The sequence below is a fragment of the Heptranchias perlo genome, chromosome 8, assembly GCF_035084215.1.
Source record: "Heptranchias perlo isolate sHepPer1 chromosome 8, sHepPer1.hap1, whole genome shotgun sequence".
Taxonomy (NCBI): domain Eukaryota; kingdom Metazoa; phylum Chordata; class Chondrichthyes; order Hexanchiformes; family Hexanchidae; genus Heptranchias; species Heptranchias perlo.
This window is the reverse complement of record NC_090332.1, coordinates 2,706,086-2,720,823: the sequence shown is the minus strand read 5'-3', so window position 1 is coordinate 2,720,823 and position 14,738 is coordinate 2,706,086. Positions and strand designations below refer to the sequence as shown.

Genomic DNA, 14,738 nt, shown 5'->3' with positions numbered 1-14,738 from the left:
AAACCCACTAAAGTTCACTAAAGTCCTTTTAGGGAAGGAAACCTGCCATCCTTACCCAGTCCCACACCAACGTGGTTGATTCTTAACTTAAAAGAACCCTCAATTGTATCAAACCTGGCCAATTAGGGAGGGGCAATAAATGCTGGACCTGCGAGCGACGCCCACATCTTGAGAACGAATGAGAAAACAAACCGCGGTGAGGAAGTTTGGCGGGTCGCCTACCTGATGAGTTTGGTCCCAATTTGTTGTCGCAGTTCCATCCGCTCCTCGTCCGAGTTACGAGGCAGGATGTTCTTCTCCTCCAGCTCCTGTTTCGTTGGTCGATTGCGGAGCTTAATGGCGAGCGTGTCTCTCCGTCGTATTTTATTGGCAAGAGCACCTACCGTGGAAGTCACAAACTCGCGGTTACCGAGTGTCGCTGGTTGTGGGAGGGGGATCTGAACACAGACAACGGTTACAGTATACGAACTGCGTTCAATCGAGGTGTTTAAAATGGTAAAGGGATTTGATAGGGTACGGTGGTGTAGTACTTGTATTACTGGACTCGTGATCCAGAGAACATGAGTTCAAATCCCACCAAATGGCAGTTTGAGAATTTGAATTCAGATGAAATTTAAAAATTGGTATCAGTAAAAGTGACCGTGAAGCTGTCAGATTGTCATTAAAAACCCAACTGAGTCAATCACATAGAGTAAGACTGGAGTCACGTGCAGAGCAGGCCAGGAAGGGGTGACAGGTTCCCTTCCCTGAAGGACATTTGAGAACTCCAGTTGGGTTTTTATGACAATCGAGCAGCTTTCAGGATCATTTCGATTCTGGTGTCGGCCCACAAATTTCCAGGTTTATTGAATTGTGTTTCACAACTGGCAACGGTTGGGATTGGGTTACTCGCCCAGTACCAGAACCACTAAGCTGCTGTACCCTAAGGGAGTTCCTGACCTCAGCCAACTGGTGAGGAGGGAAGGGGGAGGGTGGGGGGAAGGTGCTGAGCAGAGGCCAGGTATTTTCTCCACAATGGAGCCTTTCTGGCTGGTTCATCAATATGGAGGCTAAAAATGGACCATGTAGGAGATGTAGAAAGAGCAAAATATGGAGGAGGGAACAGAAATTTTTCTGAACCAAACTAATCATTTGAAATTTGGCAACTGGCTTAAAATTCCCTTCCACGCAGAGAGATTTAGGGATCCATGTACTGAAATCACTAAAAGCTAGCAGACTGGTACGGAATTAGAAAGGCTAATGGTATGTTGTCCTTTATCTCAAGGGGGTTGGAATACAAATGGGTGGAAGTTATATTACAGTTATGTAAAGCTCTGGTCAGACCCCATCTGGAGATACTGCATTCAGTTCTGAGCATCGCACCTCTGGAAGGATATATTGGCCTTGGAGGAGGGGGTGCAGTGCAGATTCACCAGAATGATACCAGGGCTATAAGGATTAAATTTCGAGGACAGGTTGCATAGACCAGGCTTGTATTCCCTTGAGTATGGAAGATTAAGGGGTGATCTAATTGAGATGTTTAAGATGATTAAAGGATTTGATAGGGTGGATGGAGAGAAACTATTTCCTCTGGTGGGAGAGTCCAGAACAAGGGGACACAACCTTAAAATTAGAGCCGGGTCGTTCAGGGGTGATGTCAGGAAGCACTTCTTCACACAAAGGGGAGTGGAAATCTGGAACTCTCTCCCCCCAAAAAGCTGTTGAGGCTGGGGGTCAATTGAAAATTTCAAAACTGAGATTGATAGATTTTTGTTGGGTAAGGGGATTAAGGGTTGCGGAACCAAGGCGGGAAAATGGAGTTAAGATACAGACCAGCCGTGATCTAATTGAATGGCGGAACAGACTCGAGGGGTTGAATGGCCTCCTCCTGTTCCTATGTTTCACGCACTTCCCAAACTGTACGAGGTGTTACCGATGGTGTGGACAGCACAACCATCAGAGTTCTTACTGTTTAAACATTCATCGTCCTCATCATCTTCATCAGAATCATTTCTGTATTGCAGTGAGCCATCGGAATCAGAGTCGCTCCCTGCCGTCTCGGGATAGGCCACGCCAGGAATGATGATGACCGGTGAGGATCTGTCCAGCTGCACACGGCTCTTCTTGGTGAAATGACCTGCCGTCGTCTCCGGTTTCTCACCGCTGTCAATTTCATCAGACGTGCTGCCGAAACAAAGGAGAGAGGCGATTAACACGGGTGGACATTAGCACCAATTTGGCGGCACAATGTTCAACAAGGGCCTTGAGGTGGCATAACAGGCGGCCGGCTCCGAACACAAAAACAATGACGCACAACTCTACCACATTCAAAGTAATGCTGCTGTAGTCTCAGTTTAATGTCTGCAGGTTCGGGGTTGCCAACCCTCCAGGGCTGCCCTGGAGTCTCCAGGAACTGAAGATTAACCTCCTATATAGTGCTGCGAGCAACACCCGGGAGGAAAAAAAAAATCATAGGGCGTTCAAAAACTTTTATGAGTTTTCGTTAATTTCTCTGAATACTTTCATTTATTAGTTATGAAAAGGCTGTTTGACTGGGTGAGGCGGCTGGGAGGCGGGAGGAGCTCAGGTGATGAAACCTCCGGGATTACGTCCTCCCAGAGTTGGTAACCCTACACCCTAAAAAACATCCGATCCAAAATCGGGCCAAACCCATTTTTCAGGCCTCTAGGGCATACGCCAATGAGGGGCTCAAGGCCTGTTTTAAGGACCTTCACAAGAAATCGGGCTGTCCCTGAGTGGAGCCCCTGCTCTGAGGAGAACAATCCCAGCCTCTCCACATAACCAAAGTCCCTCATCAGCTGTTGGGGATGTGGATGCAGCCACTTAAAGGGTGACTGACATTTTTAAAAAACTTTCTGCGAAGCCAGGAAAAGCCGCAGTGTTCCTCCGGGATCCACAGTAAGTCCCAGGGCCGCTGCCACGGCCCCCCTCCCCCTATTCCCACACCCACCCCCCCCTCCCAGAGACTTACCCGAGGGTTGCTGCTGGCCTGACATCAAATGCTCTCCTGGGATGATCTGCCTGTCGAGGTGTGACAGGCACCAGGCTCATCCTGACCATTTAGATGAGGCCTGAGAACCAATTTTTTGCGACCCCCCTCCTCTCCCCCGCTCTGTCTTCAGGGCCAGGGATCATTCCCTGCGCCCATTTAGGATCATAGAATCTTACAGCACCAGAAAGAGGCCATTCGGCCCATCTTGCCTGTGCCGGCTCTTTGAAAGAACTATCAAATTAGTCCCACTCCCCTCCTCTTTCCCCATAGCCCTCAATTCTTTTCAAGTATTTATCCAATTCCCTTTTTGAAAGTTACTATTGAATCTGCTTCCACCGCCCTTTCAGGCAGTGAATTCCAGATCATAACAACTCACTGCATAAAAAAATTTCTTCATCTCCCCCTTTGATTCTTTTGCCAATCACCTTAAATCCGTGTCCTCTGTTTTACCGACCCTCCTGCCAGTGGAAACTGTTTCTCCCTATCTCCTCTATCAAAACCCTTCATGATTTTGAACACCTCTATTAAATCTCCCCTTAACCTTCTCTGCTCTAAGGAGAACAACCCCAGCTTCTCCAGTCTCTCCACATAACTGAAGTCCCTCATCCCTGGCACCATTCTAGTGAATCTCCTCGGCACCCTCTCCAATTTCCCGCGTTAAAGTACGGCCTAAAGGTGTTTCGAAGCCTTTGAGGCAGAGAGGTGCCTGTTGGCACATGATACAGTGTGTGCTCGCTCACACCTTGCTGCTTGGGATTCCCCTCAAGTCAAGTACGTGGTCTTATGCCCACAACTCAGGAAGACTGAAGGGTAGGGGAGAGGAAAGGGAGGAGAAACATTTTGAACCAAGTTTCTAATAAGTAAAAATAAATAAATTTGAGCACTGGTCCATGACATTCTGAGTAAACGTTGTTTGTCTTCATTCACCCGGAAAAGGAGTGGGCAAGAATGATTCAGGGCTGAAGGTTGTGGGATACGTATATCTGCGGATGTTCCTGATATGCCAGGAACACAGTGCGTGCCCTGTGCTGCTGGGGTTCAGGGAACGGCATCGTTAGTGGGTGTAGTGGATTGTAGGCCATTACATTGGGACATCACAGGTGGGCAGATTCTGCACAAAACGGCTGCCTGTAACTTGATTTCTCGAGCATGAAACAGAGCAACAAGAGGTGACCGAGAGATACCAACGATAGTGTCACAGAATCATACAGCACAGAAGGAGGCCATTCGGCCCATCACGCCTGTACCGGCTCTTTGAAAGAGCTATCCAATTAGTCCCACTTTCCCCCTGCTTATTCCCCATAGCCCTGTAAATATTTCCTATTCAAGTATATATCCAACTTCTCCCTTCATACCATTTAGGGTTAAAGGGGGCAATTCATCAGAAATTGTTTCCTCTTTAAGACGGCAAAAAGGAAAAGAATTCAATTGGTGCGAAGGCCAAAAGCACAGTGTGAAAAGTGGGACATGTCAAACCCACCCTGGGCGAGGTAATAAAGATCTGTGCCTGAGACTTGACTGGTTAACTCACACTTGTCCTGGTCCAATCTATATCGTTTAGACAAACAAGTGAGTAAGTACTTGTTGGCAGTACTTAAAAGCACATTCGAAGGCCTTGCCCTTAAATGTCCTTATCCACCAGTATCAGTTTTTTGAAAAGTACAGACCGGAATTCAATTTAAAAAAAATAAAATAAATGAAATCTGCGACTTGAACTTGTGTTTTTAATTAAAGCTCGCTGTGAGATGCTTGCCGTCCTGATCAGGGCCATCACTTACAAGGTCTCAGGACAGAAACATTATGTTCTATCACGTAGTTTCCTAGATCCAGCACCTCCCTCCTCCATCAGTTATCACCCCACAGAGAAATGCCTGGTGAGAGGAGACAAGAAAACAACTGCTCGCCATTGCGTGATATTTTGCGAACTTGGCTCTCCTCGCTTCCCACCCCCACCCCGACCCCAGTGCACTAATGTCAAAACCTGCAGTACAAACTTCTCCACGGCCTTGTCCCATCCTTTCCTTGCAGCATCCTCTAGCCTCGTATCGTCCATTTTCCCTCTCCTCCCCTTCCTTCAACCCACCGAGTCTCAGCACCCTGCAACTTCCTTCGAAAACCCTTCCTCTTTGCTTTCGGTTCAAAACCCTCCTCCTCGGGCAAACCTCCCAAACCCATCCCTCATTTGGGAGTATCCAACCCCCTCCCCTCGAGAAACCCTCGGGATGTCTTGCTTTGCGAGTAGACTCTGTCCAGTGCGAGGTTTTGCAAATGCATCTTTCTGGCATCATTTTATTTTTGTCAAGACAACGTTAGCACCACGAGATAGTGCAACTTTACACAACGACTGTGGCCCTTTAACCTAAGGGTAAGCTTTAGAGTTAAACAATTTAATCAGCAGAATACCAACTCTTTACCCAGGGATTGTTAAACACTAACACTGCCCCACTGAAGCCGGTTATTGAAATATCAACAAGATATCTTGAACCAATATTGATTATTTTTATAATCCTGGAGCAGGTTGAAATGCGGATACGGTTCCATGTGTGTGAGTTTCATTCACAGTAGGTGACTCTTCACTCATGCTAGTTCTGCCTTTTATCCTGATTGGGCCTGCACACACTGCTCCCTGTCCTTGGATGGGATAGTGGTCTCCCCTTGATTCTGCAACGCTACTCTGAAACCAGCTGCATGGATGTTGAGTGACAGTGCACTCCGGGGAATGGCTTTCCCCAATTTCTCCTGAGTGGGTAACCCACTCTCCTTCCTCGTTTAACCCACTGTCATGAGGCTCAGAGGACTGAGCTGTGCTGCGGGAAACTGAGGGACCAGCCAATATTGTCCAATCTGTGGCACCGTGCACTGGCAGTCAAATATAACTGCATGGCACCCTGCGTTGGCAGTCAAATATAACTGCATGGCACCCTGCGTTGGCAGTCAAACACAACTGCATGGCACCCTGCGTTGGCAGTCAAACACAACTGCATGGCACCCTGCGTTGGCAGTCAAATATAACTGCATGGCACCCTGCGTTGGCAGTCAAACACAACTGCATGGCACCCTGCGTTGGCAGTCAAACACAACTGCATGGCACCCTGCGTTGGCAGTCAAACACAACTGCATGGCACCCTGCATTGGCAGTCAAACACAACTGCATGGCACCCTGCGTTGGCAGTCAAACACAGGATGACTTGGTGCTACCTGATTTTTCAGTTGCTTTATACACTTCCAAAAGAAGCAAAATATCATTTGGTTTTCCTTGATGCTGATGTATATCAGAGTGTCCTGAAGGGGGTGCTGTTTCCAATTTATTGACTCGTCAAAATCCATCAGCATCTTTCACCCAAAACGGCAAAACCCTTTCAGATATTTCCTGCACCCCATGTGGATCACTCCATTTATGGAGAATCAGGAAAAGTTGGCATATTTAAATTTTTAAAAACAAGTAGGAGAAAACAATGGTTTATCCTAAAGTAATTCTAAGTCTAGGTAAGCAGCCTTGAGTGTTAAAGAAGTGGTTATCTTATTGGATTGTCTCTTTCTTTAAAATGTATTTTCGGGATGTGGGCGTCGCTGGCAAGGCCGGCATTTATTGCCCATCCCTAGTTGCCCTGAGAAGATGGAGGTGGGCCGCCTTCTTCATGAACCGCTGGTATCGGTTTGACACATCTGAGTACCTTGTTTGGACACTTCAGAGGACAGTTAAGAGTCAACTGCAGCAACTCGCCAAGGCTTCTTTGACAGCACCTTCCAAACCCGTGACCTTGACCACCTAGAAGGACAAGAGCAGCAGGTGCATGGGAACAACACCACCTGCACGTTCCCACCATCCCGACTTGGAAATATATCGCCGTTCCTTCGTCGTCGCTGGGTCAAAATCCTGGAACTCCCTTCCCAACAGCACTGTGGGAGAACCTTCACCACACGGACTGCAGCGGTTCAAGAAGGCGGCTCACCACCACCTTCTCAAGGGCAATAAATGCCGGCCTTGCTAGTGACGCCCACATCCCATGAATGAATAAAAAAGAAACACCTTGGTGTGGGACTGGAGTCACATATAGGCCCAGACCGGGTAAGGACGGCAGCTTTCCTTCCCTAAAGAGACATTAATGAACCAATTGGGTTTTTAAAACAATCTGACAGCTTCATGGTCACTTTTATTGACACCAGCTTTTTATTTCCAGATTGTTTTTTTAAACTGAATTTAAATTCTCAAACTACCATGGTGGGAATTGAACTCCTAGTTCTCTGAATTATTAAATCCAGTAACATAACCACTACACTACCTGACCCCATCACTTGCCCGATATAGAGAGCGCATTCTGGCCCCACAGGAACATGTCCGCATTTATATAGGTCCTAGGTCCATTACAGAGCTTGGGGACACCCAAGTGTGCAAAGGAGGGTGGGGCGAGGTGGGGGGGAACTGCTGGAATATAACCATCGAAAAGCCATGTAGTTTACTAGCACAGAGCACCAGTACACTGTCTAATGCTCGCCCAGCCAGGGCACCTTGCCTGTTAGGGCACTGACTTGCAGGGTTATGTGGACATGAATGGGAAGTATCCCAGCAAGAAGTGACAATTCTCCCCCCCCCCCTCCAGGCTCCAATAGTGAGTGAGACTGGCTGGTCAACTTAGGATAACAACAACAACTTGCATTTATATAGCACCTTCAATGTAGTAAAACGTCTCAAGGCGCTTCACAGGAGCGGAATCGGAAACAATTTGACACCGAGTCACATAAGGAGATATTAGGACAGGTGACCAAAAGCTTGGTCAAAAGAGGTAGGTTTTAAGGGGCGTCTTAAAGGAGGGGAGAGAGAGGCGGAGAGCTTCAGCAAGGGAATTCCAGAGCTTGAAGCTGTAGGCACGGCCACCAATGGCGATGGAAATCGGGGATGAGCAAGAGGTAAGAATTAGAGGAGCGCCGAGATCTCGGAGCGTTGTTGGGCTTGAGGAAGTCACAGAGATAGGGAGGGGCGAGGCCAGGGAGGGATTTGAACACTTTGATTTTGAATTCGACACACTGTGGGGATTGGGAGCCAGCGGACGCTGTCGAGGATGGCGGGTGACAGCCCAGTGGGACTTTGCGTGGGACAGGATGTTGGATTTCAGGCACTCCACTTCAAACCTAGACTGTCCGGTCCAAAACTGGACAGGTGACCTCTACAGACGTTTGTAACACCAGTGCCTTATCTGAATCTCCCTCGAAGGCCATCCTGAGCTGAGGTGCTGCCGACAGTCTCCAATCCTAGTGCACATCATGTGAGAGGTGGCTCCTGAAGTGAGAGCTGAGAGAACTCTACACAAAATGGCCCACAAACGGGGGCTGCCAGCTATATTTCACCAAGGGCCAGAGTCTCCCAACTAATATCTCACTTTAGGACCACTCTTAAAAATGCTGCAGAATTTTTAAAAAAATATTCATTCTCGGGATGTGGGCTTTGCTGGCAAGGCCGGCATTTATTGCCCATCCCTTGATGCCCTTGAGAAGGTGGTGGTGGGCCTTCTTCTTGAACCGCTGCAGTCCGTGTGGTGCAGGTGCTCCAACAGTGCTGTTATGGAGAGAGTTCCAGGGTTTTGACCCAGCGATAATGAAGGAACGGCCGATATGTGTCCAGGTCGGGATAGTGTGTGACTGGGAGAGGAACTTGGAGGTGGTGTTGTTCCCATGCACCTACTGCACCTTCTAGGTGGTGGAGGTCGCGGGTTTGGGAGGCGCTGCTGAAGAAGCCTTGGTGAGTTGCTGCAGTGCATCCTGTGGATGGTACACACTGCAGCCACGGTGCGCCAGTGGTGAAGGGAGTGAATGTTTAGGGTGGTGGATGGGCTGCTGATCAAGTCGACTGCTTTGTCCTGGGTAGTGTTGAGCTTCTTGAGTGTTGTTGGAGCTGCACTCATCCAGGCAAGTGGAGAGTATTCCATCACACTCCTGACTTGTGCCTTGTAGATGGTAGAGAGGCTTTGTAGAGTTAGGAGGTGAGTCACTCTCCACAGAATACCCAGCCTCTGACCTGCTCTCGTAGCCACAGTATTTATGTGGCTGGTCCAGTTGAGTTTTTGTGGCTACGAGAGAACGGAGTGATGGGACAAGCAATCTGCACCTGCAATTCTCTGTACGGTGCACTCTCGTTTCAGTCATATGGTGTCAGCTGTGGCTCAGTGGGTAGCACTCGTGCCTCTGAGTCAGAAGGTCATGGGTTCAAGTCCCACTCCAGAGACTTGAGCACAAAATCTTGTCTGAGACTCCAGTGCAGTACGGAGGGAGCGCTGCACTGTCTTTCAGATGAAAAGTTAAACTGAGGGCCGTTTTGCCCTCTCAATTGGAAGTAAAAGATCCCATAGCATTATTTGAAGACAAGAGCAGGGGAGTTCTCCCTGGTGTCCTTGTCAATATTTATCCTGCAACCAAAATCATTAAAACAGATGATCTGGTAATTTTTTCTCATTGCTGTTTGTCCCAATATCCCACAAACAGCAATGAGAAAAATTGGCTGCGCATTTCCCTATATTACAATAGTGACTGCTCTCCAAAATAACTTAATTAGCTGTGAAGCATTTTGGGACGTCCTGAGTTTGTGAAAGGCGCTATATAAATGCAAATTCTTACTTTCTTTTGTCAGACTTACCTGGAACATAAGGTTGTATAGTGATTATGGTACTTGACCAGAGGTCGTTAGGTCAAGTCCTACCATAGCAAATTGTCAATTCAGTTTCACAATTTGTTATCGATGGCCTCTCGTTCTGGACCCGTCAACTACTGGTAACGATCTGCTACTATCTCTCTGTCTCATCCGTCAATAATTTTAAACACTTCTATCATATCGTCCCACAATAACATATAACAATATCCTGTGTAAACCCAACACCCATGACAAAAGATCATAGAATCTTACAGCACAGAAGGAGGCCATTCGTCGTGCCTGTGCCAGCTCTTTGAAAGAGCTGTCCAATCAGTCCCATACCCCATCTTTTTCCCCATAACTCTACAAATTAATCCTCTTCAAGTACATGTCCAATTGCCTTTTGAAAGTTCCTCTGGAATCTGCTTCCACCACCCTTTCAGGTAGTGTGTCCCAGATCTTAACAACCCTCTGTGTGAAAACATTTCTCCTCATTTCCCCCAGTGCTCTTTTGCCAATTATTTTAAATCTATGACCTCTGGTTACCGACCCACTTTCCAGGGGAAACAGTTTCTCCCTATTTGCTCTATCAAAACCCCTCGTTATTTTGAACGCCTCTATTAAATCTCCCCTTAACCTTCTCTGCTCTGAGGAGAACAATCCCAGCTTCTCCAATCTCTCCATATAACTGGTATCATGCTGGTAAGCCTCCTCTGTACCCTCTCCAAGGCCTTGACATCCTTCCTAAAGTGTGGTGCCCAGAATTGTACACAACTGTACAAAAATATCTTGAGGGTTTACCCTTTTAGTGTTTCTCCAGTTATTTTCAGGCCAGTGGCTGCCTGCTGCTGGGAGACCTCCATTTCTCCACCAGTAACGACGGGCTGAATGGGCTGGCTGGGGTCTGCAAGGGGAGCATCCTTCTGAAGGTCCTGCTGTTTGGACGGGTCTGACTGGGATGGCTGGGCGGCTCCTTGGTCAAAAACCGTATCGGATTTTTCAAACTCGGCCTTTGCCTTCTGGGCGAGATCTCCTGGCTGAGGTGGTGCACGGCCTACTGCCGAAAGTCCCGAGGAGTCGGTTTGGTTCGGTCGCAAAGAAGAAGGTTGAGAAGGAAGGTCAGAATACGTTCCAGATTTCCTGAGAGTGTCTCCCGTGCCAGGGAAACCTGGCGTCTCCTGGGTACGGTTAGTGTTTGTCGCTGAGCGAAGCTGAGATGGAGACTGTGGCGGTGACAATGGTTTGGAGAGTTTCTCCAACTGGCAGGAGTTATCTGCAATCAAATTGTATAATGGGCATCAAACAACCAAATCAAACAGTCTACAAAATAGTTTGCTAACCAGCTGCAGTAAACCCATGAAAGTATTTAAAAGACAAACCATGACTTTTGTGTGACACACTTTATACACGACCCCAGAAAACCCTCTTACATCAGGTATAGAATGAAGTAGATGTACAGCCCACTGGGGTATCTGTCAGCCTTGGCTCAGTGGTAGTGCTCTTGCTTCTGAATCAGAAGGTTGTGGGTTCAAGTCCCACTCCAGCGACTTGAGCTCATAATACAGGCTGACGTTCCCACGGCAGTACTGAGGGAGGTGCTGTCTCTCTCTGATGAGATGTTAAACTGCGGCCCTGTCTGCCCTCTAAGCTGCATGATGTAAAAGGTCCCTTGGCACTATTCCAAGAAGAGCAGAGGAGTTCTCTCTGGGTTCCTGGGGCCAGTATTTATCCCTCAACCAATGTCACTAAAACAGATTATCTGGTCATTAATCTCATTGCTGTTTTGTGGGACTTTACTGTGTGCAAATTGGCTGCTACATTACAACATTAACTATACTCAAAAAATATATACTTCATTGACAGTAACATGCTTTGAGACATTGTGAAAGGAGCTATATAAATGTAAGGTGTTTCTTAATATGAGGTAACCCCAGAGTAAAATGCACTCTATGCTTCTTAGCCAAGCACTTCCAGAGCATGGGATGGGTGCAGAGCAAAACTCTCTTTACATTGCCCTCAATCAATGTGTAACAGTTTCAGGTAACAGACCCTTTGGTTCATCTTGCCCACCTATCCACAATACTCCTTTGGTGCATTTCTAATAACCCCGGATCTCAGCTGTTGACAGGAACCTGTCTAGTTCCTTCTTGAAACCCATTACGGTTTCTTGTTCCAACACCCGTGCCAGTAATCTGTTCCGCATACTTACCACTACCCTTAAAGCCAACTTTAGAATTTCATTAGTGTAGTATTTCCACTCCCTGCACTGGGAGTCCATGCAAGCTTTCCGATGCGAGTCGGACAATTTAAGACCAGCCCTCCTGAATTATAGTCAGTTTTACTGCTGGACGCTGACAGGAAACCAGGAATAGGATTGAAATTGCCCACACTCATCTGACAAAACACCATGACCATGTGAAAGACAAGACTTTCATCTGGTTAATCAAGGCTGGATTCCAAACCAGTTCACTGGGTCAAAAGGACAGTATGTTAACCAACAGTTGAGGCAGCATGTGCTTTCCGGATTGAAACCAAAAGGAGCAGCTTAGTACTGACACTAAACCACTGAATTCTCAACCTGTAGACCTGACTTCAAATTGCTGCTTTTCCAAGCACAGAGTTAGCTTCAGAACGGCACTTGAAAGGAGTGATAGAAAATGGGCACAGAGAGGGAAAGAATGACCAACAACCTTCTGGGAAAGCGGGAGCAAAAAGTTTTACAGAAACTGCGGAATGGAAACTGTTGGGCGTATGTGTCTCTTCACGTTGATGGGTCCACCTTGGGGCTTGTTCGTTGTGGGTTAGGTCTTCCCGTGCTTCCAAAAGCAGACAATTGGGGCACTGGCAAAAGTAGTAGAGAGGAGTCAGAGGACAAAAGAGGGAGCAGAAATATAACCAACCAGTAAAATACCACCAAATAAGTTTGCATGACCAAACCAACCTAAAGCATAGAAGTGTAAGGCAAAAATTATTTTAAGCTGAGTTTAAGTTCTTTAATAATGGCATCAAAAGAGAAAGCTGATATGATTTTACCGAAAGTAATATTATTCAATCCCATTAATGTATGTTTTCCTTATTATTTACAACAAATTCAACCTTCACATACAGTTAGGATTTATTATCATTCACCTGGAAACACTGTCCATTTAAGAAGTTTTTAAAAATTTATCCTTGGGATGCGGGCGTCGCTGGCAAGGCTGGCATTTATTGCCCTTGAGAAGGTGGAGGTGGGCCTGCTTCTTGAACCGCTGCAGTCCGTGTGGTGAAGGTTCTCCCACAGTGCTGTTAGGGAAGGGAGTTCCAGGACTTTGACCCAGTGACAATGGAGGAACGGTAATATTATGATGATCTGGAATGCGCTGCCTGAAAGGGCGGTGGAAGCAGATTCAATAGTAATTTGCATAAGGGCAGTGGATATATAGTTAAAAAGGAAAAATTTGCAGGGCTATGGGAAAGAGCAGGGGGAGTGGGACTAATTGGATAGCTCTTTGAAAGAGCTGGCACAGGTACGATGGGCCGAATGGCCTCCTTCTGTGCTGTATGATTCTGCATGTCCAAGCCAGGGTGAGTTTGAGGGAAACTCGGAGATGATGGTGTTCCAATGACATTGCTGCTCTTGCCCTTCTTGGTGGTAGAGGTTTCAGGGGAGGGAGGTGCTGTCGAAGTGACTTTGTTGAGTTCCTGCAGTGCATCCTGTAGATTGTACATACTGTAGCCCCATTGCACCAGTGGTGGAGGGGAATGGATAGTGAATCCAGTGCCAGGGACACAGATCTAGCAGCTCAAAACTGGGTATCCATGAGGCTCTGTGGGCCATCAGCAGCAGCAGAATTGTATTCCAGCACAATCTAACCTCATGGCCCGGCATATTCCTCACTCTACCATTACCAACAAGCCAGGGGATCAACCCTGGTTCAATGAGGAGTGTAGAAGAGCATGCCAGGAGCAGCACCAGACGTACCTAAAAATGAGGTGCCAACCTGGTGAAGCTACAACTCAGGACTACATGCATGCTAAACAGCGGAAGCAACATGCTATAGACAGAGCTAAGCGATTCCACAACTAACGGATCAGATCAAAGCTCTGCAGTCCTGCACATCCAGTCGTGAATGGTGGTGGACAATTAAACAACTAATGGGAGGAGGAGGCTCTGTAAACATCCCCATCCTCAATGATGGCGGAGTCCAGCACATGAGTGCAAAAGACAAGGCTGAAGTGTTTGCAACCATCTTCAGCCAGAAGTGCCGAGTGGATAATCCATCTCAGCCTCCTCCCGATATCCCCACCATCACGGAAGCCAGTCTTCAGCCAATTCGATTCACTCCACGTGATATCAAGAAATGGCTGAGTACACTGGATACAACAAAGGCTATGGGCCCCGACAACATCCCGGCTGTAGTGCTGAAGACTTGTGCTCCAGAACTAGCTGCGCCTCTAGCCAAACTGTTCCAGTACAGCTACAACACTGGCATCTACCCGACAATGTGGAAAATTGCCCAGGTATGTCCTGTTCACAAAAAGCAGGACAAATCCAATCCAGCCAATTACCGCCCCATCAGTCTACTCTCAATCATCAGCAAAGTGATGGAAGGTGACATTGACAGTGCTATCAAGCGGCACTTACTCACCAATAAACTGCTCACCGATGCTCAGTTTGGGTTCCGCCAGGACCACTCGTCTCCAGACCTCATTACAGCCTTGGTCCAAACATGGACAAAAGAGCTGAATTCCATAGGTGAGGTGAGAGTGACTGCCCTTGACATCAAGGCAGCATTTGACCGAGTGTGGCACCAAGGAGCCCTAGTAAAATTGAAGTCAATGGGAATCAGGGGGAAAACTCTCCAGTGGCTGGAGTCATACCTAGCACAAAGGAAGATGGTAATGGTTGTTGGAGGCCAATCATCTCAGCCCCAGATAATTGCTGCAGGAGTTCCTCAGGGCAGTGTCCTAGGCCCAACCATCTTCAGCTGCTTCATCAATGACCTTCCCTCCATCATAAGGTCAGAAATGGGGATGTTCGCTGATGACTGCACAGCGTTCAGTTCCATTCGCAACCCCTCAAATAAAGCAGTCCATGCCCGCATGCAGCAAGACCTGGACAACATCCAGACTTGGGCTGATAAG

General features: G+C 47.5%; 1 protein-coding gene across 2 annotated transcripts in view; it reads right to left on the bottom strand.

Annotated features, from left to right (window-relative positions):
- Positions 1-14,738, bottom strand: part of phactr2 (phosphatase and actin regulator 2) — a 108,806-nt gene that overhangs the window by 22,802 nt on the left and 71,266 nt on the right. For both annotated transcript variants that reach the window (XM_067988529.1, XM_067988530.1), the window contains 3 exons: positions 10,416-10,887; positions 1,949-2,163; positions 223-379 (listed from right to left, as the gene is read on the bottom strand). In XM_067988529.1, the coding sequence (XP_067844630.1) occupies positions 223-379; positions 1,949-2,163; positions 10,416-10,887 (844 nt within the window). The remainder of the gene's footprint in view (positions 1-222; positions 380-1,948; positions 2,164-10,415; positions 10,888-14,738) is intronic.